Source organism: Nesoenas mayeri (assembly GCF_963082525.1).
Source record: "Nesoenas mayeri genome assembly, chromosome: 3".
NCBI lineage: Eukaryota > Metazoa > Chordata > Aves > Columbiformes > Columbidae > Nesoenas > Nesoenas mayeri.
In genome coordinates, this window is record NC_137544.1 from 26,809,742 (window position 1) to 26,837,366 (window position 27,625).

Genomic DNA, 27,625 nt, shown 5'->3' on the forward strand with positions numbered 1-27,625 from the left:
ACTGTGTGGTTCAGGAGCATCAGCAACATTTGCAAACCTTAGTGTGGCAAGACCGGTATCAGAGAGCTGAGATGCAAAGTCATGCAGTGTATCATAGGCTGGTATAACCTGTTGTCCTCTTACAGAAATGCAGCTGAATATAAGGCAATATAAACAAGAATTGCTTGCTTTGTGACTTTCTCAAGCTTATGGCTGTTATTCTGGAGGGAAAAATAAGTGGAAAATAGTTACCACAGAGAATCATGTTGAAAAATACACAGCAGTTGTTGGTATTGGATGAGCTTCAAAATGCAAAAGCTGTTTCCTTGAATCACCTTCAGAGAGTTGTCATTAGCTTGTGAGCAGCTGAATTGTGTTTGGATTGTGGCAGCCTCTGACAGTTGCATCTCGTGAACTATTTTACCATGTCAGCAGAACTGCTGTGGGAACTGTGGTTTGTTCATTCATTTTAAAATAAATAAATAAAAATAAAAGTACATGCATATGTTGCAATAGGATATCTGTGTGACATTAGGAGACCATTGGCTGTACTGGATGCATGAATTTCCTTTTGAGTATGATAAGAGTAGGCAAGGCGTTTACTCTTATTTTACTCTTATTTGCTGCTGCTAAACCTGGGTTCATAAACACGGAAGAGTTTGGGTGTTCATTTTTTTTCTTTTGTACGGAAGGTGTAACACATGATGGGAGATTCATGCATGCTAGTCAAGTGGTTTGAGAAGGGTAGAAGAGTTTCCAGTGTCTCCCTCTCCTGTCTCCTTTGCAAAGAAAAGTTGGTAGCATACGGAAAAACGTTGTTCCCTTGTCTATGTCTTGACACTAGATACCTGGTCATGACAGTGCTGCTACAGCTTATACTTTTAATGAGTGCTGGACAGTGTTGAGGCAAAGCTGATGGCAGGTTAGGGGTTGTCAGACCCATCCTGACACTGACAAGAAGTCCACAACTTCTTGGCTGACAAAAGTGATTTTTTTGGGGGTTAAGTTGATGGCTTTGGCTTAACTGTATTTATCACAGTCATATTCAAATGCGATCCTTTGACTGAGCTCTTAGGTAAACCAGACTTTTTTAACAATAAGGGGACCAAGATTGTTGGAATATTTACTTTAAATAATTGTCTTATGATCCTGTCAAAATCAATGGTCACTGACCTGTTAGGTTCATGTCCACTGTGCCCAAGTAAAGTTGTCAGCCTGCATCTTCAGTCTGCTACTATTGCCTGAAGTCTTTATATACTATTGGATGCAGCTTCTATGAGAGTTTGTTTGGAAGAGCAGGATTTTGGTTCATTTTGATGAATGCTACTAAGCTTCCTAGCTCCTGCTTTCCCAAAAAGCTTTTGGTTTATATACAGCCAACAAAAGAATTCAGGAGGAATTAAGAATTAATTTGCAGAAGACATTGAGAATAATTGCTTGCCTTGTCAGTAGTCAAGTTGTCATGGGTGTTGAGGTCCAATATGAATACCACATCTGACCCAGGTCTCTGCTTTTTCCAAACCTTCAGTTAACACAGACCACAGATGACAGAAGGTGGGTCACAGCCTCCAGACCCTGCCATCCAAAGGCCAAATGTGATGGGCATGAACATCTGCAGTGTGGTGCACCATGAGTAAATGATAGTTACTCTAGTGAGAACTTATTTCTGTATTTACGCAGTTATCACAGTGGCCACAGCCTGGTGCAGTACAGAGTGATAAGAAAGTCATCCTTAACTTGTAGCTTTGTGTTTAGCTACAACAGGAAGTTATTATTGGCTTTGGTATGTCAGTGACATCTCTTGTGCATCTCTGAATATACGTATGTGCCCTAGGGAGAAAGCAATTTATTAAGACCTACGATAATGAGTCTGAACAGGAATTATAGCCAAGTGTATGAACTGGGAAAACCTCATCACTCAGTCCATACAAAAAAGTCCTCAAGGTTTAGTTTAATCTGGTTGTGAATTTTAGAAGGGTTTCTAACATGAAGGTTAAATGAAAATCCTAGTCACCATCATGGTATTTGCCGCAGTTTCCAAAAAATGCATTTGGAAGATCATGGGAGATTGAGAGCTTTATTTTTAGTCATGCTACACTTGAATGAACACACAAACGAGCATTTGTAGGGAGAGATACATAGAACAAAGCTTTAGTTTGCAGGAAGGAAAAGAGGTCTTGTGCATTTGTGAGCCCCCAGCAGGGGGCAGCTGTACTTGTATTTACAAATGATTTTACCTTAATGAAGAAAAAGAGATTAGAGCAGTAAGTATTAGAGAGGAGTATGTGGGGAGGATCCTCCAGGGACAAATTAAGGAAGGAATAAAGGAAAGGATCCTGGAAGCCAAGGAACAGTATTTTAAAGGCAGCATGATCACACATACTGAATGTGATTGCTAATGAAGGTAAGGAATAGGGTACTGATCTTAAGTTTTTGGCTCCATAGTTACTAGGGTCCTGAATGAGGTAACTTCAGTGGTATTCTTAAGGTAAGGGGTAGCACTTAACTTCAGCCATCAACTGTAGAAGAAAAAGGGTCAGTGGCTGGAGAAACAGTGAGTTAAGTGTGATATTAATGTTACCATACAGTGGGATGGGAAGGAGGCAGATGAGATTGGGAGTTCCTGAAAAGACTAAGAGCACGAGCATTGTAGGAGAGAGAAGTGGAGCCAGGGTGTGAGACTGCACAATGTGTGAAGTGGTCAGGAGGTGTGTTAAGAAGTTGTGCAGGAAGTTTGGGGGACTAAGGCTGGGAAAGGGAAATTGAGTCTCTGGTGAGACAGATGAACTGGTAAACTTCATGGAAATTATTAAGAGGAGGGTGTTAAATAGGGAGGTTGCAAGAGAAGAGGATCAGATATAGGGAGATAATGCTGAACCATGTGGGCAGCTAACCCAAATTCAAGCTGTGGCGCTTCGATGTCAGGACAGTGGGTGGCGCCTTCATTCTATGAAAGTTTACCTGTCTCTTCCCAGAATAGGTTTTTGTAAGAGACTCATGAAATGTTGATAAATCACTATAATGTCTCCCATCTATAGGGTTAATCTTTCTGGTCTCTGAACTCTATATTCATCCAGAACTTGCTTTCCTGGGATTTTTTTGTTCTTTCAGCAGAAATTAGGCACTACATAAGGACAATACTGAGCAATAGGATTTATTCGAGAGAATAGGTATAGTCATAGTTTCTTAGCTGTTGTTTATTTAACAAAATGTACTAGAGAAGAGGCCATATCTTAAGATCTCTTGGCTGAGAAACTGAGCAGTTGCTTTTCCTCTGACCCTAAAGGAGTTGGGAGCTACAGAATGTGCTAAGTATTTCAACAAGAGAGACAGGATGTGCCCGATTTCTCCAAACTGAACATGCTCATTTACTCTTCATCTTGCAAAGATACCAGGAATACCAAGAGTATATGCTGATGAAGTGTGGGCTGGATGAACAAACTGTGAGGTGGATTGAGAACTGGCTGAATGGCCAAACCTGGAACATGGTTATAAGTGGCATGAAGTCCAGCTGGAGGCCAGTAACCAGCTGTGTAGCCCAGGGGTCAGTACTGGGTCTGGTCCAGTTTAATGTCTTCATTAATGACCTCTATGGTGGGGCAGGGTGTACCCTCTGCAGGTTTGCTGATGACACAAAGCTGGGAGTGGCAGCTGATACACCAGAGGGTTGTGCTGCCATCCAGAGGAACCTTGACGGAGGAGAAATGGGCTGACTAGAATCTCATTAAGTTCAAAGAGAAGTGTGAAGTCCTGCACCTGGGGAAGAACAACTCCAGGCACCGATATATGCTGATCAGGGATCAACCAGCTGCGAAACAGCTTTGCAGAAAAGGACCTGGGGATCCTGGTGGACACCAAGTTGACCACAAGCCAGCAATGTACTCTAATGGCTAAGGTGGCCAACTGTACCCTGGGCTGCATTAGTAGAACTGTTGCCAGCAGTTTGAGGGAGGTGATCCTTTCCCTCTATCAAGTTTTGAGTTCCCCAGTAATATTCAAAAGCTGTCTGGGCAGTGAGTTCTAGGTGATCCTGCTGGAGCAGAGGAGCTGGACAAGATGACCTCCAGAGGTCCTTTCCAACCTCAGCCATTCTGTGATATTTGTATAGAGTAGATTGTTAACTGGAATCCAGGATCTCCTTGAGAGCGGAGTTCACTCACAGGGTACAGGCATGCTACAAGCAACATCAGACTGAGGACTGTGACCTGCCCCCATGTGGAACAGCAGCCTCGGGTCTTCTGACTTGAAAATGTATCTGTTCAATCAGTTGGCCTTTCCTTCTCTTTGGTTTGTAAATGATGAGTTCCATACTGATAGTTCGTGCTGTTTAGCCCGTAAAGGAAGCTGAATTCCTGTCCCCCACCCACTTATTTGTTGGAGCATTTCTGCCTAGGAAAGATGGCTTTTCTTCTGACTCTTACAGTCTTACTCCTGATTCCCATAGGGCCATATCAGAATATCTTAAAATTCTCACCTCTTGTGCTTTAGACTTTGTGTAGAGTTGGGGAATGTGAGGATGAGACTGGTGAGCACAAGCATAACCATGTTTTTGGTTTAGGATAAGGACAATCTTAGTATAATTTGAGATACTGATAAGCCTTTGTGTGCAAAGCTCCTCAATAAGATTTGGCTGTTTGTTAGCCTCTTAATAGGTTAAATTTCACCAACCTAAACATTTTGGAGGATCCAGCAATGACCTTCATGGGAAGTTGAATGTGCATTACTACAGTTAGGTGGAAGGGAGAGAAGTCTTGAAAATAATGACCAGTGAAGGCAGAATGTAGCTCATAAGACTTTTAACGTGCTTCATAACCACATCTGACTCTGCGCTGTTTTTGTTGTTGGTTTTTTTTCCCTCAAACTAACAGAAGATCATCAGTACTAATGGTTTTCAAATTTCATACTTCTTGGTACTGGAATGATCGTGTCTTAAACTATGCTTTAAGCAAACCTGTTCACTATGATGTTACAACTGTCAGTAGTATTTAGTTATTACGTATCAGGTGCAGCGATAAATCATGGGGCAGGCAGCTTGTTTGGAAAAAAAAAAAGTTTAAGTTGTTTTGCATGTCAGTTTGCATGTGTATCTGTTGCAATATGAAATGGGTACCCCATGTTATTACAGTGGTGTAATTAAGGTGGTGTGACTAGCAAATTATTTTGACAAGATAAGGCCTGCATTCATAAATAAGATGAATCCTAAGCTTTCTTAATGAACTAAAATAATAATTCTGCCTACCAATCCTGTTTTAACATTCATAACCGTCCTAATTGACAGTAAAGTCAACTTAGCTGCTGATCCGCTGTATTCTGAGAAAGGAGTGTCAGGTCAGGCTGTTGCGTGGGTGGAGGAAGCCAGGAGTAAGCAGGACAGTGCTGTCCTCTGATAGTGTGTCAGAAGGTTGCCATCACAGCTGCTTCTGTAGTCAGTGCTAACCAGTTCCAGGAAAGTTGGTGGCTTTAGATCATATCTGGAAGAAACTCCTGGATTTCAGACTACTCCTGTCCTCTGCTGTTTAACCATCCATGCAAGATGATGACAGAGGGACATTGCCTTGCCTCTTTGCCAGTATCTTCAGTCAAGTTGTGTGCCCATCCCCCCAGCCTTCAGAAAAGTGATCTTAATGCACTTTTATTTGAAATGGTAGCAAACCAGTGACTCTCTTGTGCTGTGCCTTGCTGCTCACAAGTACTCAATTCTTCCATTATACTTATCCCAAGGAATGAGTTAGGGAGTGATTGCTTCAACTGTCACACCTCTAACAGGTACGGAACTTTTTAGAGCAGTCTGAGATGTCTTCTGGGCTGGAAGATGTAAAAGGATGGTTTATAAGGCAGAAGCCACATGTGCAAAGCCTTTGCACTTTTGCCTTTCTTTCATAAGTGACTGTAGTGATATTTTTATGGGTTGTGTGGATTTTTCTTTCTTTTGCTTTCTTTGCTTTGGAAGATGATGTAAAAAATAGTATCTCTTCCGCCCAGAGATAGTAGGCAGCTCCAAAAAGGATTCACAGTCAGTCTGCCAAGTGTCTGGAGAAAGACCATTTTAACTACAGTGTATATCCAGCTATTTCTGGCATCTTTGTGGGCTCCTGATCTCTGTTTGATACCAGCTGTTGGAGTTTATATTCCTGGAACTGGGAAAGTCAGCAAACGAGATATGTGTCACAGATTTGAAAATAAATTGTAGGAAGTGTGCCTGTCACGTTGAAGTACTAACTTGGATCATTCAAAATGCCAGAAGTCACACAGTCAGTAAATCAGATATCCATATTGGAATGTTTGTTGCCAGTAAACATAATCAGAAATACTTTGGAGTACTAATAAATGTGATGACTTTAAGGGAAGTGCTTCTGTTGATATGACTGTAGGTGACCTAATTGATTGCAAATACTATAAGACCTCATTACAGAGGCCATCTCCCAAAATAGCAATAGCCTGTAGCAGGAGAACGAATACATCATGTGACTCATTGACTTATTTTTTAACCTGTAGTTTACTGAGACTTTGTTTAAAAATTAAAAACAAAAAAAACCCCGTAGGTACACCAGTCTCTGCTAGGCACTCCGAAACAGAGCTGTCATTCTGGAGCTGGAAACCAGCCTCATGAAGAGCATTATTGAGAAGGGGAAGGTTGGGGAGTTTTGGCTGGGCTTGGCTGTGATGGGTTAGCAGACTAAACCAAGTGCATCAACTGGTTTGCTCTGTGAGAGCTGAACAACATCTGCTGAATTGCGCTCCTCAGTTGAGTTATAGCACTCCAGTGGTCACAGGGAGTATTCAGGCAACAAAGTAGATCACGTGTAGGCAAAGATGCTATAGCGCTTCTTCCCATAATTAAATCTTTGAAATATTTTGCAGAAAGTGTGTAGTGTCTTTTTGTAATAACTGAGTATTACGAAAAAGCAAATGCAGTAGACAGTAGCTTCTGCACCTGTTACTTCTTGTTACTGCTTTAAAATAATTGAAGCAGTCTGCATCTAGATTTTGGAGAGAAAGGGAAGAAGGTAACTCAAGAGGTAGAGTTATTTTTTTAGCTGCTGTCTTAAACTACCAATATAATGTATTTTTATCTTGATTTTTGGATCATAACAAGTGTATTTCTTTAAATCCAGCCTACAGTATTGTTATAGTAAGAGAAATGCAAGAGGGGACTGTAACTTTTTTTTATCAGAAGCAACGTGTAATTTCTGTTTCATTTGTGCATTTAAGGTTCAGATAGCGAAGAGGATGAAGATATCAAACTAACGATGAAGAGGAGCTTAGAAGAAGCAAAGAAACAGGAAGGTCTGTTAACTTTCACTCTTCTCAGTGCTGTTAATTATGGAAGACACAGAAGCTAAACTTAAAATCAGTTTTATGGCAAATGACCTGTTAGGAATACTTCCTAAAATATGGTAGACAATCCTTAGTAGTTAAGAACACTGTGAGTTATAAATAAAAAATAATTTCCTAACCTAAAAAGCATGCCAGCAGACACAAAGTCACTGTCATTAGTGCAGCAACAGGGTATTATGCAATTAAAGACTTGACTGAGTTCACTTTGTACTGGTTTAATATGTCTGTGTGGACTCAGAATAGAATACTGATTAAATAGCTGATCTTCTGAACAGAAAGTTCAAAATTGGTATTCTCTCTCAGCAAAGCACTCTGGTCTCCTAAAGGAGCTGTATATTTGTGTGCAAGTTTGAATCAGCAGTACAGCTATCTGCTCACATCATATCTTACCTTATTTGAAATTTTCATCCTTTTGCTGTTGTGCTTAGTGGTGGTGATCATACAATGTAGTCACTTAACGTTTTGTGACAGGCTACAGTGCACTTTGAATTTATTTTATTTTTTAAAGGCTGGACTCTGCCCTTCCACCTGATAGAAATCAAACAAACTAAAAACAAAAAATAAAAATCGCATTTGTATAAGGCCAGTGATAAAACTGGTAACTGAATCTTCTATTTCTAGAATTTATTCAGTTATACATTTAACAACTGTTAGTAAATATTGTTATTACATGCCAAACATATTAATCTGCAGTACTGAAAGTGTGCTGTGCTTCGCTCCCCCGGCACTGGGCATTGCCATCAGAGGCAGCAGTGGCATTTGGTGCATAGAAGAGGTCCCAATCCTGATGCCGCAGAAAGGGGTACAAAGGAAAAAGCACTAGCAACTGCTGGATGAGGAGAAAGCAAAAAGCAAGTGTAGGAGGCAGAAAAAGCTGCTTCAGTAGTTGCAGGGAGTTCACATATATAGGATGTCCTTGTGTCCTCCTAAAGCAGAAGATGAATAATTCAAGAATGGCAATTTTTCTGAAAGCCGCTTTATTTTTTCCAATGACATCCTTGGTATTAATATTTACTATACATATAAGCCTTGTCTAACTTATGATATTTAATTCACTAACACCAAACAGTGCCCAAAACAACCTATATATAATGCAGAATCAGAGTTTCTTTTTGGATACTACAAAAGGTGTTTAAGAAATATTCTTAACAAGTCAGATGAGCACAGCAGAGTCTTCTTCCCCACCATCAAAAATGTTACTGCCCTGATCTAGACTGATCTTCCTGTTGATGTGACTCCTCTACTTCTGTCTGGCCTTCCTGGTAAGAGTGATAACAGTGGTGCCAAGTCAGAATGTAGATACAGGAATATCTACTGATAAGGAACTGGAATAAAAATACTGAAACCTCTCTGCCGGTTTTGTGTGTCTGTATTCTTTGTTTTAATATGTTAATTGTTTTTCTTAGTGCATACATATCAGTTCTAATCTTGGTATTCTTAGGCAGTTGCATTATGCCTCTAAGCTAATCATTGGGCTGCCCCTAGGTAATATGGTAGAGGGTTGTAGGGGTTGTTCCTATATTACTGAAGTGTTGAAAAGACAGCATAAGATGGAAGGAGGGAAAATACTTTCATGCTGTTACTCTACCTTTTTTTGCAGTCTACTGACATGGCCCACAGAAGTAGTTTGCTTTATGTAGTAATATGAATATAGTTGTGTTTATGACTAGTTATCAACTATAGTTTGAGGTTATAATAGGGGTTTTGTATTTATACAGAGCAAGATGCAGAATTGCAAGAAGCTATCAAGAGAAGCCTTGAGGAAATGTAAATGAAGATGCTTCAGTACACTAACACCATGTCATCAGAGCTGCTCACAAAAATCGAAGCTTGTTCATCTATTTACAAAGGTTCAGAAATACCACTTCAAAAACACCTCTGTATCTTGAATTGTTAGATTAATAACCTGATGTCCTGTCCTCTCTCATGCTGACAGTTTATGGATATCCTCTGCAATATGTTGTATATGATAAAAATAAATTTTAAAGCCTTTGTATATTCTGTTTCTAGTGGGTGATGACTAAGTCTCTCCAGTCTAGCTGTATAAATTGTTGCCTAATTAGTAGACTGGTCTTACTAGGTATTTTGGAGTTTTCAGTTGTCATTTGCGTTTGTTTGTGGGGGTTTTTTGGTTTTGTTTTTTGTTCTTGTATTCTTGTATTTTATTTTTCTGTCACAAAATGTCTTTGCCTTTATTTACTTTTTTGTGTCGTCTTTGCAACAGATAAAAGTAATAAACTCCAATTATTTCAGATTTGCCTACCTAATCTTGTTACAAAGAGAAGCTTAGATCCCAGGTTTATAAATTGAACTTATGGCCTAACTTGCCTGTGGCCAGTCTTGCCTCAGAGAATGTCATTTTGTCAATGTCTTGTTTGTTACAAATGTCAGAGTCAGAACCACAGGCTGTACAGTTAGTTTGTTAGCTTTATTTTTATAAATGCAGGTGTTTTTTCAACAGTAGCATGGTAGAGTGTTGGTTTGATGCCTTAAAGTTTGACGGGTTGGGTTCCTCACCCTGATCTGAGGCTGGAACAAGGTTTTAAGGGAAAAGAAGCTAAAACTTTCTAGTTCCTGTTTTGAATAGATGTGAGAGAATTTAACCTGTATTATTCCTACATACTGTTGTCTGTGCTTCCTTGTGTTCATTAAGAGGTAGCCTTGGATAAATTAATGTAAATGTGTTAATTATTTTTGTACTGTTCTTATTTTAAGATGAACAATTTCTCTGTTTAAAGTTGCTATCTCTGCCACCTTTCTCAGTTCCTTCATTTAAAAATAGCTATGCAAGCTGTCCAGTTTTACCAGCCTATTATACTTCAGCATATACTGCTGTCAGTAAGTAACAAATCTCAATGTAATAAAATGCCAGCTTGATATTTTATTATTATTTGTTAGCCTGTGAGTTTGCTTATAACTGTTGTAATTCTAAATATTTGTTATGCAAACAAATACTTTTTGTGGAGAGTAAGACAAGGGGAAGGCTAGCTTTTTCTCACTCTCAATTCCAAAGAGTCAGAATAACTACAGCTGTGCGTCATCATGGTTAGAAAAGCTGGAAAACTGGCACTGTTTTATTTCCAGTCATGATTCTGATATAATTGCCATCTCTGAAGCGAATAGAATTATTGAAGAATCTTGTGAGTTATCTCAGTGCTCATTAGTGATCATAAACATGAAGAAAACTGTTCAAATGCTAGAAAATAGTTGGAATGCCTCTAGTGTATTTGATTCTGACACCCAGGTGTTAGAGTGAGCAGGACCTCTTAATGTTGTTCTCTTGTGTCTGCTGCTTGTTTTCTCACTGCAAATTCAGATTAATCACAGTCCTGTTCAAATCTGGGTGTGCAGTCTGTGCTGCTGCCGAGGAAGCCTGTTCTGGAAGATTGAGTTGCCTTTAACTATTGACTCCAGTTAAATCAGTTCCTGAATTTTTCATGCCAGATTCTTCTAATAAGGGTGGAATGAGACAGAAAACAGTGTTCATCCTCAAAAACATTTCAGTCCAAGTTATAGAAGCTTTTGGGCAGGTTTGTTTGGTTTTGTGGTTTTTGCTTGGTTTGGTTTTGGTTTGTTTTCTTTCTCAGTGCAGATTATAAAGTTGCAAACTCCATTCAACTTGAGAAAGTTTTTTGCTTGGCTCAACAAGTGTTTAAAACCTGTGTAGATGGTCATCTCCAGGGTCTGCTATGTTAGATTTTGATCATGTGCTTTATTCCTCATAATATTTCATTTCTATCACAAATGTAAAGTTTGCTTGTACCTGATGGACCATGACTTAATCAGTTGCATTAAAAAAAAAAGCCACATGTGCACACACATTCTCTATACTTTGAGCCCCAGTTACTAAATACATTGTATTGGCATACAATACAATATACAATATACAGTACAATACAAGCTATGGCTTGTAAAGAACAGCTAGAATTCTAGTCTCTATTCTTTTAATGTTAAAATTAATCTCCAAAATTATTGGCGTCCTACAATTTGTCCTCATTTCTTTTGTCTCTTTGAGTTTCTCTTAACTCTGAAATTTTTCTTTGCAAAGTTTTCTGCCATCACAGGCTTGTGATACTTTTGTTTGCAGAAAACAAAGAAAATTGGATTGTTAAAACAGGGCGGGTACTGACTTGTTACCAGCATCTCATGGTATTGCACCTTGTTCTTAGCTGGAAAAGGTGTCTTGTAAATGGCTGTGTTTCAGAATTCGGTGTTTCTGGCTGGGGAGTCTTGTTTAACTGGCTGGAATTGTGGAGGTTTGCCCTGCATATGCTGAGAGATTCGTCTGCGTTTACAACCACAACTCACCTGTTAAAAGAAGCTTCCCTGGCATCCTTTATGTTTGTTCTAGAAGTGATTTGTCCTGTCCTTTTTAAGAGACTTTGCTTTCGTGGTGATGTTGGAGTTGACCATTAGTCTAAAGTAATCCTGTAATGCTTTTTTGGATTTATCTTTAATGAGGAAAAAGTCTAATCTCCGCCTGGCTGCCAGCACCTGTTTATGTTAATGCTTTCATTTCCATATGGTGCATGGATAAATTTTACAAAACTGAAATCATGGCAAGTTGAGATTGGTACAAGGCTCTTATCTCTTTGGTGCTCTGTGTGCCATATTCCTTCATATCAAACAAAACACCCCTTTTGGTTACATTCAGAGAGGAGATGCCAAGTAAGTTGGTGCGACTATTTGGAAAGTCACCGGAGCACTAAAATCCCATGCCTGCCTGATTGCTTCTGTAGTTTAATAATGCAAAAATCTTATTTTTTTTTGAATTGAGATTGGCTTACTATAAGTTACTTGCTTTGTATATGGTTTTGGGTGGTGGGTTAATTTCCTTAGCTCCTCAAGGTATACAGAAATGAGCACTACTGTCCGTATAGCAGTCACAGAATGCAAACCTTTACTGAATCTTTACCAAATATGGTGAAGTTTATAGAGGTATGAAGTTACACCATCTTCTTTCTTAAAAGGAAAGTGTTCTATCATCTCTGTGTGCTGTCCTAGCAATGTTTACAGTGACTGCTGTAAATTGGAAGGAGGTGAGGGGGATGGATGATGAATTGTTTCAAAGTTAATTTGGAGAAATTGGCTGACAACAACACAAAAATACTTTCTGGCACTTCTTTCCAGCTGAGTAGCTTTAAAATAAAGTCTGCATCTGCATATTTCTTGGCTTCTAAACCTCTTTAGGTTTCCTGTAGGAATTCTGTATTTGGGTGGTTTAGAGCTCAGTGTAACAGTCCAGGTCAAGTAATATGACCTGAGTTATTATAAAAGTGGATGTAAACAAGTTAGAAAACTTACAAGTGGTAAGCACGTGGTAAGTGTCCACTCAGATGGCAAAGCTCTGTGTGCTTGGAAATTCAATGTGAAGTTCCCTTTGTAGATCTGTGCAAGTTCACTTTCCCTGACTGTAGTATCTTAATTTTTAGGAGTCCTTCCATTTGTTTTTTTGCTCAGAGCTCCTTTGACAATCGGCTGAGCATCTGCAGTTGTACAGAATTCACTGCCTCATTTACCAGGCAGTTTTCCTCTCCGTGAGAACAAACTGCTGCGTGCCCTGAAATGGTCATACCAGCTTTCAGATTGCTGCTGCAATAGAGGACTTCAGACTCCTGACAGGCTTGGGACCTCAGGGCTTGCCTACACAGTAAAGAGACTTGTCCAGGCAAACCCAGGGATAGCTGTAATTATTGGTAACAACAGTAGCAAAGACACCGTAGCACAGGTTCAGCCGGTGCTGAGTGAGGGGGCAGCCTACTGTGAAAGCAGGTATGTATTTGGATTGAAAACTTGATCGAAACTTGCCTTGGCCCATCTTTACTGCTCTTGTCATGCTGCCAGGGAGACTGCAAGCTGGCTGTGGCTGGCTGGCCCAAGCCATGGTTGCATCCTTCTGCGATATATGGGAACGGCTGTGTTTCCAGAACATCTTATTTGGATGGATTTCCTGTAGTTGAAGGGAGGGAAATAATCTGGCATGGCATTTTTTGGGTGTGGACTTTCTCTTTGATCCTATTCCATGATGGCTCATGTATAATCGTTAGGGTATGTGACAAGGTGTGTATCGGGGTTTGGAATACAGCAAAGCTGGAACTTAGGTGCTGTTTAGCAATATGACAATTTGTAGTGCTTCTGGTATAGATCATCTTGGCTCTGGGACTTCTACAGCTACATCAGACATCCAGAGCCTGGGGAGGTTGCTCTTTCTGCTGTTTCCGGGGACCATGTGCATGTGAATTAGACCCTGGCTGTTGCTCTGTTTTGCAAGTGGCACACACTTTTTACAGTGCTGTAGTTTAAAATGAAACCCTGTGGCTTCACTGCTGAAGCAGGAGTGCAGAAACCATGAGATACACACCCACCCTCCCCTCATGTGCTTCTCTGGGATGCCCACAGCGAGTGCAGGGCTGTGCAGTCCCTGTGAACACAGCTGTGGAGAAGAGGAGGAGAGGGGGACACACGCTGAGCAGCATCCCTCACTCGGCCATCACCCGTATTCACTGCAGAGTGCAATGAGGAGGATGAACTATCTGTTTCAGACATGAGGGCCCTTCCTCCTCCCGTTGCTTTGTGGCCCTGAAGGACCTAAATCTCACCTTTTGAGTCCCCAAGCTTCTTGTCCCAATTGAGCTGTAAGCCACTTCCCTTTCTCCCAAGATGGACTCCTGTCTTTCCAGCTGTCTGTTATTTTGGAAAAGTGGTGACAACCGCACCTTTATGTACCTGAGCAGTAAAGACGGCAAAGGGAGCAATGGACACCTCTAGAAAGCAGGAAAATCAGTGTTCATGCTCCTTCCCAGTTTCTAAATGGGAAAATATCCCGGTTTGCATAGAGAGCAATGTCAAGTCCTGTCCCAGAAGGCCATTTTTCCTTTTAACCTGCATTTTTGTTTAATAGTTTGTGCTGTTCTCACTTCCAGGGCAAAATGCCATTTTTTTGTCAAAAAAGGGTAAGTCACATATAATATGTTTGGACACAACAGCTACAGTGGTTCTGTGCCTCTGTCTCATTGCAGCTGCTACCTGTGTGAATTAAAACCCTGTGCAAGGAAAAAGAAATGTTCAAAACCATTCAGCTAGTTTGATTTCTTCTTTTTAAAGCCAACCTAATTGATACTTGATAAATTGGCATGGGAAGAACAGAAGGATCCTAGGCACAAATGGCTGCAAACTGCATGTCATGGCTACAAATGGTTTCTGTTTGCAGATATTTGTGGTGGGAAGCGGTTTTTAATTATCCTTACAAAGACTGTAGAGAGATGGATGGAACAATTGTTCAAATAAACTTATTTCCATGAACTCACAGGCAACGAGCCTTACTTATCCAACTATGTAAAATGAAAATACAGGCAATTAATTTAATTAGAGCACTTAGGACATTATATCATTCTGAATGGACAAGCCTGAGAAAATGGGTATTTTGAATCATAGCGGGATAGGCATACAAAACAGTATCCCTGTGCAATAAAATCCCTCTTAGCTGAGTGCCAAAAATTGGTCTGTTAGCGCCAAGTGGTATTTGCCCAAACCTGGACTTTTGGTATAAGCAAATTCCTTTTTAAATACTCATAGTAGTGGCACGTAGAGCTTATGTGTGACTTGAATTGCTGGAACCAATGCTCCCAGCAGGAACCTGAAGCACAAGAGATTTCTCTGTCAGTAGTTTAAGTCGGTACAGTGGGCGCTGGCGAGAGTGAAGGTACCACTTTGTACAGGCAAGATAGATGCATCTCGGAACAAGTCTTTATTAGCTGTACATCCACTACATTAGCTGGTGTCAAATAGTTATGTTTTTTTCTTTTGACATAGGAAGAGAACATTGAACAATCTAATTTCTCATAAGCCTTTTGGTATTATCTTGGACAATGAAGTTGGCAGAGCTGTTTCTCTTCTGTAGGTGGTCAGGGGGCTCTTAGAGTTGGCATTGGAAAGATGCGCCAGCAGTGGTACTATCTCAGGTATCCTGTTTTGTGGAATAATGTTCCACTTACACTAAGGACCATCTCTCATTTAGCTTTCTCCAGCTTTTCTCTCCTCTCAAACAGGCTTCTGGATTTTTAAAGCATTTTGTTATCATCTTCCACTTTGAGTTTTCAGGTGTTTCAGCTTTGTAGCTCACTTTTTTGATAGCTTTATATAAAAACAACAGTTGGGTAGGGGGAGTTTCTTCCTTTCTTTAACAAAAAAGCAAACCACTGACCCAAGCCTCCAGAACAGTTTTGAAGGGCAAACCCTCGTGTTAACGGCTGCCATCTCAGACGGGGTTAATAGAGACTGAAAGCCTCGTTCTCCTCCTGAGCTTCTGCTCCGGTGCTTTTGGCTGGTCCAGGTTTCGCTGCGTTTGTCAGGCAGGGGCCGGGGCCGCTGGGGGTGTTTCGGGGAGCAGCAGAGGCCGGGTCGGAGGGTGACACGGAGCGGCTTTCATCCCCTCGTGTGCCCCCCTCGTCCCGCTGCTGCACTCCGCCCGCCGCGGCCGCCGCTCTGTCCTGCCGGCGCGGCCGAGCCGCTGGGGGGTGGCCGGCGCGGCCGGGCTGGGCCGGGCTGCCCGGACTGCGTGACGCGTCGCCCGCGGGGCCGCGTCCAGGCGCGGAGGCGGGGTGGCCGCGGGGGCAGGCGGCGGGGCGGGCTCCTTCTTTGGCCATGAGCGAGGTGCCGGCATTCGGCCGCCGCCGCCGCCTGCGGGACGCGGGGAGGGAGCGGCCGCAGCGAGGATCCGCCGGCGGCAGCGGGCGGGGGCTATGGCCCAGGCCAAGATCAGCGCCAAGGCCAGCGAGGGGGCGCAGCAGCAGCAGCAGTCCGGCGGGCAGCTCCGAGGCCGCTTCTACCGCTCCACCTCCATGGCGGACCGCTCCAGCCGCCTGCTCGAGAACCTGGACCAGCTGGAGCTCAGGTGGGCCCCGCTGCGGCCGAGCGGAGGGCAGGGGAGGGGGCCGCGGCCTTGCCCGGGCCGGGAGCCGCCTCGCCCGCAGCCGCGGCTCGTCACGGCGGCGGCGCGGGGCCTGCCGCAGCGGGGCGGGAAGGGGCTTGCGCCGGGGTGAGGCCTCCTGAGGTGACGGGGGGAAGAGGATGGTCGGGAGCGGTGAGGGGAATGTTCAGAGTGGCAGCTGCTGCTCTGAGGTGAAATAGCGTGGGCTGGAAATACGTGGCCCTAAGAGTATGTATGTGAATGTATGAAAGTGTTTTTCAAAAGAGGCGCAAAGGACTTTTCTGGGTTTGTTGCCCGTTGCGGTTTGGGGAGTCGTTAGCAGAAGGGGCACAGGGGTTGCTGGCGGTGACAGTGTGACAGTGTGACAGTGTGACAGTGTGACAGTGTGCCCGAGCCCTGCGGTGGATGTGTCCATCACCCTGCCCTGCAGCCCCACGGCCCCGTCCCACGGCGGTCACTGCTCCACGGCTGTCACCGTCCCGCGGCAGCCAGGCAGGTGTTTGTAAGAAGATGCAGGAAAGGCAGGGGTAGAGCGTGGTGTCGTTGCTCTTGCAAGCCTGTGAACGCCCTGCTGAACGCTGGTGTATGAGACTTTGTGTCTCCCAAACCTCCCTTTGCACTTACTGGTCCAGCTATGGATGTTCTTGTCGCCCATGTTTATGTTCACTTTCTCTCTGAAAAATCACATAACTATAATGTGAATAGCATTGCATTCTGCAGCTTAGATGAGTTTTTCTGGAATAATTGCCAATACAACACATATTTCATTGTTGGACCAAGACATGTCGTGTCTCCTCCTGCTACTTGACGCTCCCCAAAAAAATCTCATTTGATTTTTTTTTCCCAGTTTGGCCACATGACAGACAATTCGTTGCCTTTAATCATCCTCCTCATCCTCTCAGCTCTGCCTAATTACACAGAGTCCTCTCTGAGGTGGATGGATGCACAGCGTGCCGCGGGTGTTCCACTGATTCACCTCTTGCTGGTTCGGTTTCAACACACCCTTTCCTTCATTACAGCTGCATATTGATCAGCTGCTTTCACAGAACCACCCACAATGTTTCTAGGACTTTCCTGTAATTAAAAGAGTTCTGTGGGATGCAGGAGTTGCGTTTTCCCCTTTCTACGTACACTACTTTGCATTATTCAGGAGTGGACTTTACGTGCTATTATATTAGCCTTTCAGTTAGCTCTATTGGATCTCCTTGAAGTCCTTCGCAGGCTTCTCCAAATTTGACTAAACAAAATCACTGTCTGCAAACAAGTCTTGCTGCTAGCACATGAATATGTAATGATAAAATGAGCAGCAGAATATGCAAAAATATGTTTTAAATTTACTGAGTGACTCTGAAACCAAGCAGATGGTTTGGTTAACCAGAAATTAAACCCCAAATTAAACTTCCCAGTTTGCTCTGGGTCTTTCAAACAGGCATAGTTCTAAATGTGGAACAATTATGAAAAGAGAGTCAAACTACTTGGATTAAAGTCACTCAAATCTTATTTTTTTTTTTCCATGCACAACTAATCAACATGCCTCATTTCAAAGTTATTGGAATGACAGGAGTTTTTCCACGCTTCTTCCTTCTCCAGCTGGTTTAGTTCAGCTATAGACCCTTGAGATGTTGCTTGTGAATATAAGTGAAAATTTGTCAAAGTGAACTACAGCCTTTAATTACACCCCTGGGCAACCCCCAGTTCTCAAGTTGCTTCAGGTTGGCTGAACCTCATGAGGGCAGCCCTCATCCCATTGGAGACGCTCTGGTTTGCACAGCCTTCCTTTCCACGAGCGCTGCTTTGGGGGTGCTTCCACACCTCCCTGCTGGGTGTTTGTGGAGGGAGTTTCTTCTGTCAGGACAGTGAGCGGGAAAGGAGGGTTAATTTGGGTGTGGGGAGCGAGCCCCCCAGCAGGGGTAGCAAGGGGCGCAGGTGGCACTTCTGTCCCTTGGTAAGGGCTCGGACCTTCATGCTGCCCTGGCTGCTGGTCAATGCCAAGACATCTCAGGAGCAGCTGGAAGCAGGACCAGAGTCTCTGTTTATGAGTCACTGTGTTCTGGCAGTTAAGTGAACACGCAGTCCTAATGATATATGAGATAAGTCATACTCTTGGTTTGTTTGGTTTTTTTTAATCTTTATTTTTTGTACTTTTCCTCCTGCTCTCCTTCGGAACAACCCTGTTCCCTCATGGTTCCATTTATATGTTCATGGAACTGCTCACTTGAGAATGCAAACTCAGTTTAGGCAGCTGAGGATACTGAGGTGAAACCCCTGTTTTGTCTTCATCCAGTGTGCTCAGCTCCATCTCAGGAATAAAGCCGCACCATCTTCAGATATTTCTTATTTCCTTTGAAAATGTGTCCACACCTCCAGTGCACAAGCTTTACCAGTGAGCTGTGAGTCAGTAATTTAAAGGACAGAGTTATTGCAGCTGTCATAAGAAAGCAGGTATCGAGTTTCTCGTCTGGAAACAAAAGCTCAGGCTGGTCCACCTGTTCCGCGGGGAACGTTCTGCTCATGCCAATGGTATGTAGGAAGGAAAGGCTCTGTGCAGCTGGTCACTCTTGGACCAGGGAAAATCAGAAATAAGGAGTGTGTTTTTTTTAGTCCTAGGTAATGGATGGAATATGTAGTTGATGTTCAAAGCAACAAATACAGTTCAAATAAAAATATGATTGGATGTTTTCATCTGTTAGAAAAAGACCATACTGCTGCATCAAGATCATTGATAATTAGGCATTAATGACTATTTTATGTTCTTTTTGCCTTCTCTTCTGTGGTTGGTTGGTTGTTTTTTTGAGACTTGGACTGTATCTCCACTGCTTTCCATGGCAGTCACCTCTGCTAGAGGTTTGTCTCCTGCAATCCTTTTTTTTGTCCCCTACACCAGGGCAGTAAAGATTTACACAAACCTATGAAGTCAAAGCACATTTTAGGAGAGAGGCGATGAGAGCTGACTGCGAGGTGCGGACCTGACACTCCTGCAGTGAGTAAGGAAGGAATGGCTGCCGTCCCTGCGGGGCCAGGGTCTCTCCTGGCCAGTGGCCTGGGAGCCACAGGAGCCACCGGGACCCACCCCAGGCCTGGGCACCTGCTGAGGTGGCCAGATGGGCTGAGGCAGTGGGAAGTGTCTTAGCTTGATAAAGGCCCCCAACGCCTTCTCTGGAGCACTGACTATTTTCATGAGCCTGGTGTGAGTGATTTGGTTTGGTTTTTTTTATTCTACCCCACCCCCTAGAGCACTGTTCTGAAGTGACCCTGTCCTGTTGTTTTGGTCTCCATTCGATCCAGGTCCCCAGCAGTGACAGCAGCTGCTCCCTCCACTCCTTGTCTTACCTTTCTCTGGCCATTTCTCCTCATCCTCTGTTGGTGCATGTAACTCCACGGCTGCTGGGCTGCTGCCTTTGCTGCCCATCTGTTGTGTTACCACACGGTACCTCCACCCTGCCCTCTAGATGTCTCTCCAAGGAGTTTTACTTTTTAGGTTTATTTAGTCCCATCACGCTGCTCATAACTGGCCAAGATGGACATTTTTTGAAGGGACAGCAGGGGCCTGGGGGAGTCCTGACATGCTCTTCCCTCTCCCCTCACCCCAGCGGCAGGAGCTGATGCGCCTCCTGCACCCGCCGTTACCTGGCGCTGGGGTAGGCGCTCATTTTGACGGCCGTTTATGGAAGCAAACACGCTAAAATTAAAATCCCAGTGGATTTTAGTTGTGTGGCACTCTGTATTACAGTTGAAAAAGTGGTTAAAATAATCCCCGAGAAGCAATTTTTGCAAATAAAATAGTTCTCCAGATTCAGTTATATGACTTTCTGTAACATTATGTCAGTCAAAGCTCTGGTTGGTAAATTACGATGGTTTTTCTTGCTGCATACAATCATTAATTCTGATAATTTGGCTTTTGGGTCCTACCTCGCATATCAATAGTGCTTTTGGAAGCAGTGATGGCTTAGGCATCATCTTTTGAATTGCACCAATTCAGGATGCATCTCTGCAATGCAGTTTTTCCACATTCTTCACAGGACCCAGTGGGGACGGTGGAAATCACGGATTTATCCATCCACTGAAGCCAGACCTTTAGTTTTTAAGTCAGTACAATGATATACTGAATCTGATTTAAAAATGCTATTAAAATTGAAATTCTACACTTCTGAATTTTAATTTAAATCTCTCCAGTGACCATAATGCATTTTTTTTAATTGTGAAAATACTATGTTTTTAAAAGGGCATGGCAGGGCATTTATGAAAATATTGCTAGACTTCCTGATTTATAAAGTGCAGACATCTGAAGTATGAGATGACTACACCTGCCTCGTTACTCTTACTAACCAGCCCAAAATAATAATTAAAAGTGTTTGCTCTTGGCACGAATTTGCATTGCATTAACTTTTCCCACTCCTTCTTGAACATTAAAGGCAAGGCCTGAAGCTTGCGCTTTCACTGGCTAAATTAGGCTAAATATTTTGTGAAACATCCATTTCGTGAGCAGGCTGCATGTGAAGTCTGAGTATTTATATCCTCAAATGCCCCCGTTCTGCCTTTTTTTTCCCCTCTTTTCTTTTCCTGCTGTTTCTCCCAAGTTTCCTGCCCTCAGCGAGCCCTTGAGGAAGGAGCAGCAGCTCCACACCTGTCTCATCAGACAAGCTCTTGTCTATAGAAGCAGCAATGATGAGCCACCACCGTCTCAGTAATGTTGAAGAGCACAGAGCATCTAAGAGACTTAACAAGGTGTTGGTTTGTTTCCCCTTTTCCAGCTAGGTTTAATATGAATTTTGGGACAGATGGATCCATGTGCTGCTCACACCAGCTCGACCTCCTGAGCTGTGTGCTACAAGCCTCCATCAGCCAGGTTCACCCGATACTCTGTTTCCTGTGGGGTGTGGGAATGCAGAGCGGACTCTTCTGGCACAGTTCTTGCAGCCAGTTGCAGCTTGGCAAACCCTCTGCCAGCCCCTACCCTTCAGCCTCCAGGGCAAAGCCTGGGGAGGGGGATGTGTCCCTCTTGTCCCCACTCTCCAAAGTAGACAGGTCCCAGATGTGATTTTCCAGATGACTCCACCGAATGCAAAAGCCCTCTCCCTAAATCTATGGTGGGGAGTAAGGTGTGAATTAAGGAACTGGACTCACATTTCTAGTGTGGCATTTTCACATCACCCGTGGCCAGGTGGGCCTGTCTCCTATGGCACGAGAAGCAGGGCAGACCGTGAGTGTGCAAGCGCGGAGCTTACCGAGACCAAATAGTCACCAGGGAGAGCAGCTTCGGATGGGCCCTCCCCTCGCCCCCGCCCCTCTCGTGTGAGCTTCAGCACAGTGAGCAGGACAGCAGTAGGGGTCCTGTTTCAGGAGAAAACGGGTTTTGTGCTTCTCTGCAAGCCCGGAAATGGGAGCTGCTCCCACAGAAGCTTCCCCACCGTGGGAATCAGAGCAAGCGTCGCTCCACAGAAAACACCAGTGGCGGGTGATCCAGTGTCTTCTCCCAGCGACCAAGGCATGCCGCTGAGGGGTAAGCCCTTGTCACGTCAATAAAAGCACGTGAGCTTTGTCCCTCCTGCCCATTCTTCTCCCTCATGACAGGAATCGTTTGGCTACAAGGTGGTGTGTGAATTTTCCGGAGCGTTCGTTGCTTTGTAGGTGGGTGGTGGTAATGCGCTGCTGGCCCGGCGGGGCAGCCAGGCCCTGTGCCGCCTGCATCCACGCGGCTGCCACCTTCACCCCCGAGTTCCCAATGGGCACCTGCTCAGGTTCTCATCTAGTGAAGCTGTTGGCAGGAATTGCCAGTTCGCTACAGGGCTTGTGCCACGGGGCTGTAGGACTGTCAGGCTCTGGATATCCAGATTAACCATGGAGTAGGATAGAAAAGCACTGTCAGTAAAGTAAAATACTTGTCAGATCAAATCATTGTTGGTTTGGGGTTTTTTCCCCCCATTTGTTTTAAAATTATATTGAGTCTTGAAAAGTGAAGCTAAGATATGGGAGAATGTAATGAAATCAGTCTGGCTCAAGGGTAATTAAGAACTGACTGTACTTCTTAAGCTGAAATTAAAAAAAAAAACCAAACAATTCTGGGCAGCTCTATAGGTGAACAGCTATTTCAGACATTTTGTTTGGTTCACCCATGTTCAGGGTAGAGGCTTTCCGTGACGCAGCGTCTGCCATGGAACAAGAGAAGGAAACCCTGCTCGAAATGATCCACAACATACAGAACAGCCAGGACATGAGGCACATCAGCGAAGGTGAGCGGCTGCTTGGCTGAACCCCTGTCTGACCCACGGGCAGAGCAGCCCGAGCCTTGGGCAGCAGCTCCATTTGGGTGCCCGCTGCTGGGGGACAGGGGGGGACACTGGAGCTGGCCAAGGGTCCTGAGGGGCCACCCCTTACCCTGGGATCCCCTTTTTCCTGACTGCAAAAATTCATGTACCATTCTGCTGGATGTTCTACCAGGTATTGAATATGTGAAAGCCCAGATTTATTTCCAAAGTCAGGATTAATACAGATTGGCTGAGGGCAAGGAGTTGATCATAATGGTGATTAGATACAGTTGAAAAAACAGCATTTTAATGGCTTTGACTACTGGACAGGCATGAGTGCTACAAAGTGTGTTGCCTACAAGAACCTGATGATTAAGATCATTGTCATGATTGTGTGATACTTGGCTTTAAATATATTCCCTAAATCTGTATGTTTTATATTGGGTGCTTTAAATTGCTGATTTATTGGCTCTTCAAGAGCCTACATGTCAAATGTGTTGTGCCCATATTTTAGGGGGAAAAAAATGTTTTCAGAAAATAGAAAACCAGATTTTTCATGGCCCCTAATTGCACCTGGTAGTCAGAAATCTGTTTTCTCTTTACGGCCTTTTGGGGTACTGTCTAAATCCTTACCTCAGAGTGGCGCAGAGGGTCTTTCATGTGCCTGCTCTGTTAATGAGTCATGTTTCCTGATAATGTCTGCTTTGCTTTAATGTGACACAGCAAGCACTGTGGCAGCAGCGGAAAAGCATTACTTACAATTTTAGTAGAGCTTAATGCCTCATTTCACATCAGAAGCTGCAAACTTGTGTGAAATCGGTTGGACTTGTGCAAATGCAAAGAATTCATTTCTGGCCCCGGGAAGTCTTGTTGATTGTCACTTTCTTAAAAAAAACCAACCTTGTTTATTGCAACGTTGGAGCAGTTTGATTGTATTGATGATGTTATTTGGACGGGAAAGTATTTGCCTGTAACCTAGAATACTTTTTGATTTAGGTGAGAGAGAAGAACTTAATTTGACCGCTAATCGCCTGATGGGCCGAACCCTCACTGTGGAGGTGTCTGTAGAAACAATCCGAAACGCCCAGCAGCAGGAATCCCTACAGCATGCCACCAAGATGATCGATGAAATTGTCAATAAACTTCTAGATGATCTGGAAGACGCCAAAATCCGCTTAATGTCGCTTTACGGTGCGTGCACATCTGACGTGCCAGCAGGACCCATCGATCAGAAATTTCAGTCTGTGGTAATCGGATGCGCCATCGAGGATCAGAAGAAAATCAAAAGGCGGCTAGAGACTCTGCTCAGAAACTTAGAGAATTCTGAAAAGTCAATCACATTGTTGGAGCACCAGAAGTCATCTGTTCGACAGTCTTGCAACAGTAAACAGGATTAAACTTATCCTCGTGGCTCTTTCTGGCAAATCACAGGATGAGCAATTCTCCATAAAAAGCACACAGAAGCTAAGAAAACAAGATCTCTGTACATGCACACACGTATATATGCATGCACACGCGCCAAAGTCTCTTTGATTGCGAGGTGCGAGCATTTAATGGGGTTTGGTAGCATTGGCATTTTCTTTTGGCAATAAAGAATGCTATCAGGAGTTCTCCTGTAGAGTCGATACTGCTCTGTTGCAAATTGTAATTGTGCTTCTGCTGAACTGTCAGAAACCATCGAAATCCAGCCTTTCCTCCATTCTCCTGTTTTGGTTTTTTTTGGTAACTAAATTTGTTTTGTCATATAGTGAGATTTCAGCTTTTCTCTGCTGTATACATAGTGTGTAAACCAGGCTTTTGGGGAAAAAAAGAAGACAAATTACAGCAATAAACCATAACCATTAATAAACTGTATATGGTATTTTCATAAACAACACACTGTCCTACTCATTTCCTTTTATAATTTGAATGAATTGGCACTTCTCATCAGTAGATCACAATCCTTTCAAGAGACAGACAGATACCTCCAGGTTCTATCTACAGAAGTGAAAAGGGACACGTCTGTCCTAAGGTCACAACCGAGGCCAGAAATGAGGTCCAGCACCATTCCACACCTGCCTGGTGACCCATCCTGCCTCTCACCATCTATTTGAGGTTGGTGTGGTGTGGGTTTTTTTTTTAAAGATTAAGCGGAATGGTATTTTTCAGCTACTCTACAGCAAATTGGTTTCGCTTTATCTGCGGCTCAGAGCAAAATGGTTGAATTCTCAACTAGCAGATTCCGTATTTGTTTCTTGTGTAGGGTAATACTATGGTTTTAAAATTTAAGATGATTTACTCTTTGGGGAAGGTGTTTTGGTTTTGTCCTTCCACCTCCCACCCCTGATAATTTCTGCTTATCGTTGCCACACCTGATTCCCCAGCTGTTGGTCAAACATTGCAGATTTTGGGATGCACCTGGAAATCACGCTGTGAAATACTTAAGCTGAACATAACTTACTGATGCTTAGGATAGTCCTTCCATACATGTATGTTTCTAAGGCCATTATAAGGTTATCCAGGGCAAGAGTGTGTGGGTTTTTTGTTTGCTTTTTTAGATCCTCCTTGTTGTACCAATAGCTAAAAGTATTTTTATGTTTTACAGCACTTGTACAAGTGGTTTTGTTCTCAGTGACAAAAAAAACGAAGCGATTACAACTTGTATATCTACAGATGAGTTAATAGTGTAGATTTGACTTATTTTCATCTAAGTTACTGGTTTATTTTTAAAATTCTCTGTTTTCCTTCCACTTTCCTAGACCCTGGGGCATCTGACCCATAGGTCTCCAGCACAGCCACCACCACCCTGTCCTACGCTTGACGATTGCACTGACAGGCCACATCCATTAAAGAGCCCATAGGTTTGAACAATCTAATGTTAAAAACAGCAATACTGTCCTTAAAGTTTCTTTCACACAGTCGTATATGTTAAGACACAGCAAAAGACACCTTTTTTTTTCCTGTAGTTTCATACTGGCTGTCTTAAACATATATTACCATGAAAAACACCTAAATGGCATCAAGGCTTCAGTGTCCTTAAGGTCTTCACTCAAGTGTAGTTAAGCACTTGCCCAACCTAAAAAAAAGGTGACCATAAAAATGTGACTTTTCTCACATTTCTAGACTTTTTTCTTGCCAGAACATGGCTAATTAATCCTTATTGGGGTGTGAGGCAAGCAAATTGTTTTTCTGTGTGAAAAATTGCCTGCACAAAGAAGCAGGAGTATATTACTGCCCAGATTCCTGAGGCACCTGGGTAAAGAGGCAGACCCAGATGCTGTGAGGCATTTCACTGATTAAAAAACAACAAAAAGCCCCAAACCAACAGTGACTTGTTACCTGTTTCTTTTCAGAAAATGCATCAGGCATCTTTGATACATTAGTAATATTTTAATGCCACTTGCAATGCCTACAAACATTCCCTTAAAGCTTGTCACTGTATTAGCCAGACCAATCATGAAAACCAAAATGACCCAAAAGAGCAGAACAGAATCTGCATTTTGTATCTGATCAGTGTGGTGCAAAAATTGGGGTGCCCACAGTTGCTCCTCTGGGGGTCCCAAACCCCCTGCCTTGGATCCCAGCTCTGTGCCACACAGGGGCTGGAATCAGGCACTCCAGGTTCTCCAGGAGATTGAGGTTGCACAGCTACAGGGTTACAGCAATTTTTATATTTAACACACCGACAATTTAATATAACCACAAAAATAGTGACCTGTATTGGACCAAACAGTAATGAAATCAAGATGTCACTTACAAGAGAATAGTAGAATTAACTCGTAGGGATTTTACAGGAATGGCATACACAGAATATTTAGTTTAAACATTTATTTTTCGTCTTGAGGATTACTGTACATTGTCTTTTTTTTTCCTTAAAAATATGTTACATTCACTTGAGATCACGATGGTGATAAAAACAGCCACGTACATTATCTGTTTTAACCATTCAGATTCACACGAACTTGCAAATAAGAGTAAGTCATCTATTAGTAACGATGCATCTTTATCTTTGCAATGGGAATGGTATTTCTCCTGGTCCGGATTTTTACTACTTTTTGACCAACTTTAGTCAGTTCTGCTGAACAACATTTATCTCAGGAAGAGAAGAAAGAACACTCACTCCACAAATTATCAGTATAATCTGACTACTAGAAACCTGAGAGTGAGTCTAGTTCAGTACCAGGACTCCCCTGTGATGACATTTAGAAAAGCAGCAGAGGCTTGGGTACCATCACTGGAATCCAAGCAGCAAGACTGAATTCCCACAAGGGGGTTCTGCAGTGCAAATCACTAATTCTGTCATTACCTCGTAGCTGTCAACTTGAACAGAGGAATTAACAAGTTCAAAGTTCACTGAGTGTTGTGCACGCACCCCCTGAGTAACCTCCAGGCACCACAACACCGTAAGATGCTCAATTCCCTTTAGTATAACGTACATCTACAGTAGTGATGCAAAGAAAGACTGTGTCACATATGCTGTAGCCCAATAATGGAGAGAAAAAACAAAACCAACACAAATCCTACTGAAGCATAGAAAAACCCTCCAGGAAATCAGACTGACAGTGTGGTAATTCAGGCATTTTGATTCAAAAGGTAAGCACTGCCTTAAGAAACACTGAAAATAAGAAAGCTCCAAAATTGTCTTATGTGGAATATTTAATAAAAAAAAAAAAATAACCACACACACAAGCACAAAAACCTTAGTGTGATCAGTCTTACAACTTTGAGATCTGTTCTTTCCAGTTGGAAATACATCCCCGCTGGCATTACCGCTTTGCATCAAATGATGCCCCACGCGCTGGGAGAACACCCATTCACTGAATGGACACAACACGGAGCCACAGATGCTGCCGTGTCACACTCTTTAGTAAACGTTTATTTCACCAAGGCATTAAGAGTTACTGAATTTTTCTACTAGTGGTAGCATTACTGGCCGAAAGCAAAGGATTTTGGCAACATTCAGATAATACATCCAATGAGCTACTCAAGAGGTATTAAGAGATAAGAGAAGTGCAATTAGCTTTGTCTCATGGAAAGAAACTCGGTGTCTTGTAGGAACATCTGCTGCTCCCAATGCAGGATGCTGACCTGCCACGGGTGTGACAGCTGTGTCCCCTTCCATGCAGTCTCACAATTGCACAGAGAAGGGCATTGT

At 43.0% G+C, this 27,625-nt stretch overlaps 2 protein-coding genes across 2 annotated transcripts in view; both read left to right on the top strand.

The window, feature by feature from the left end:
• The window catches only part of ZNF451 (zinc finger protein 451), a gene marked incomplete at its 5' end in the record, with an annotated part of 34,390 nt that extends 25,243 nt beyond the window's left edge, over nucleotides 1–9,147 (top strand). The window contains 2 exons of the mRNA XM_080342153.1: nucleotides 7,192–7,266; nucleotides 9,036–9,147. Of these exons, the coding sequence (XP_080198279.1) occupies nucleotides 7,192–7,266; nucleotides 9,036–9,088 (128 nt within the window). The 3' untranslated portion in view covers nucleotides 9,089–9,147. The remainder of the gene's footprint in view (nucleotides 1–7,191; nucleotides 7,267–9,035) is intronic.
• Nucleotides 9,148–16,058: 6,911 nt separating this feature from the next.
• On the top strand, nucleotides 16,059–23,888 carry BAG2 (BAG cochaperone 2; the record flags this gene model as incomplete). The annotated part of the gene is made up of 3 exons (XM_080342244.1): nucleotides 16,059–16,210; nucleotides 22,367–22,476; nucleotides 23,488–23,888. 3 exons carry the CDS (start codon nucleotides 16,059–16,061, stop codon nucleotides 23,886–23,888), a joined length of 663 nt encoding a protein of 220 aa, XP_080198370.1.
• Between the last annotated feature and the right edge of the window lie 3,737 nt (nucleotides 23,889–27,625).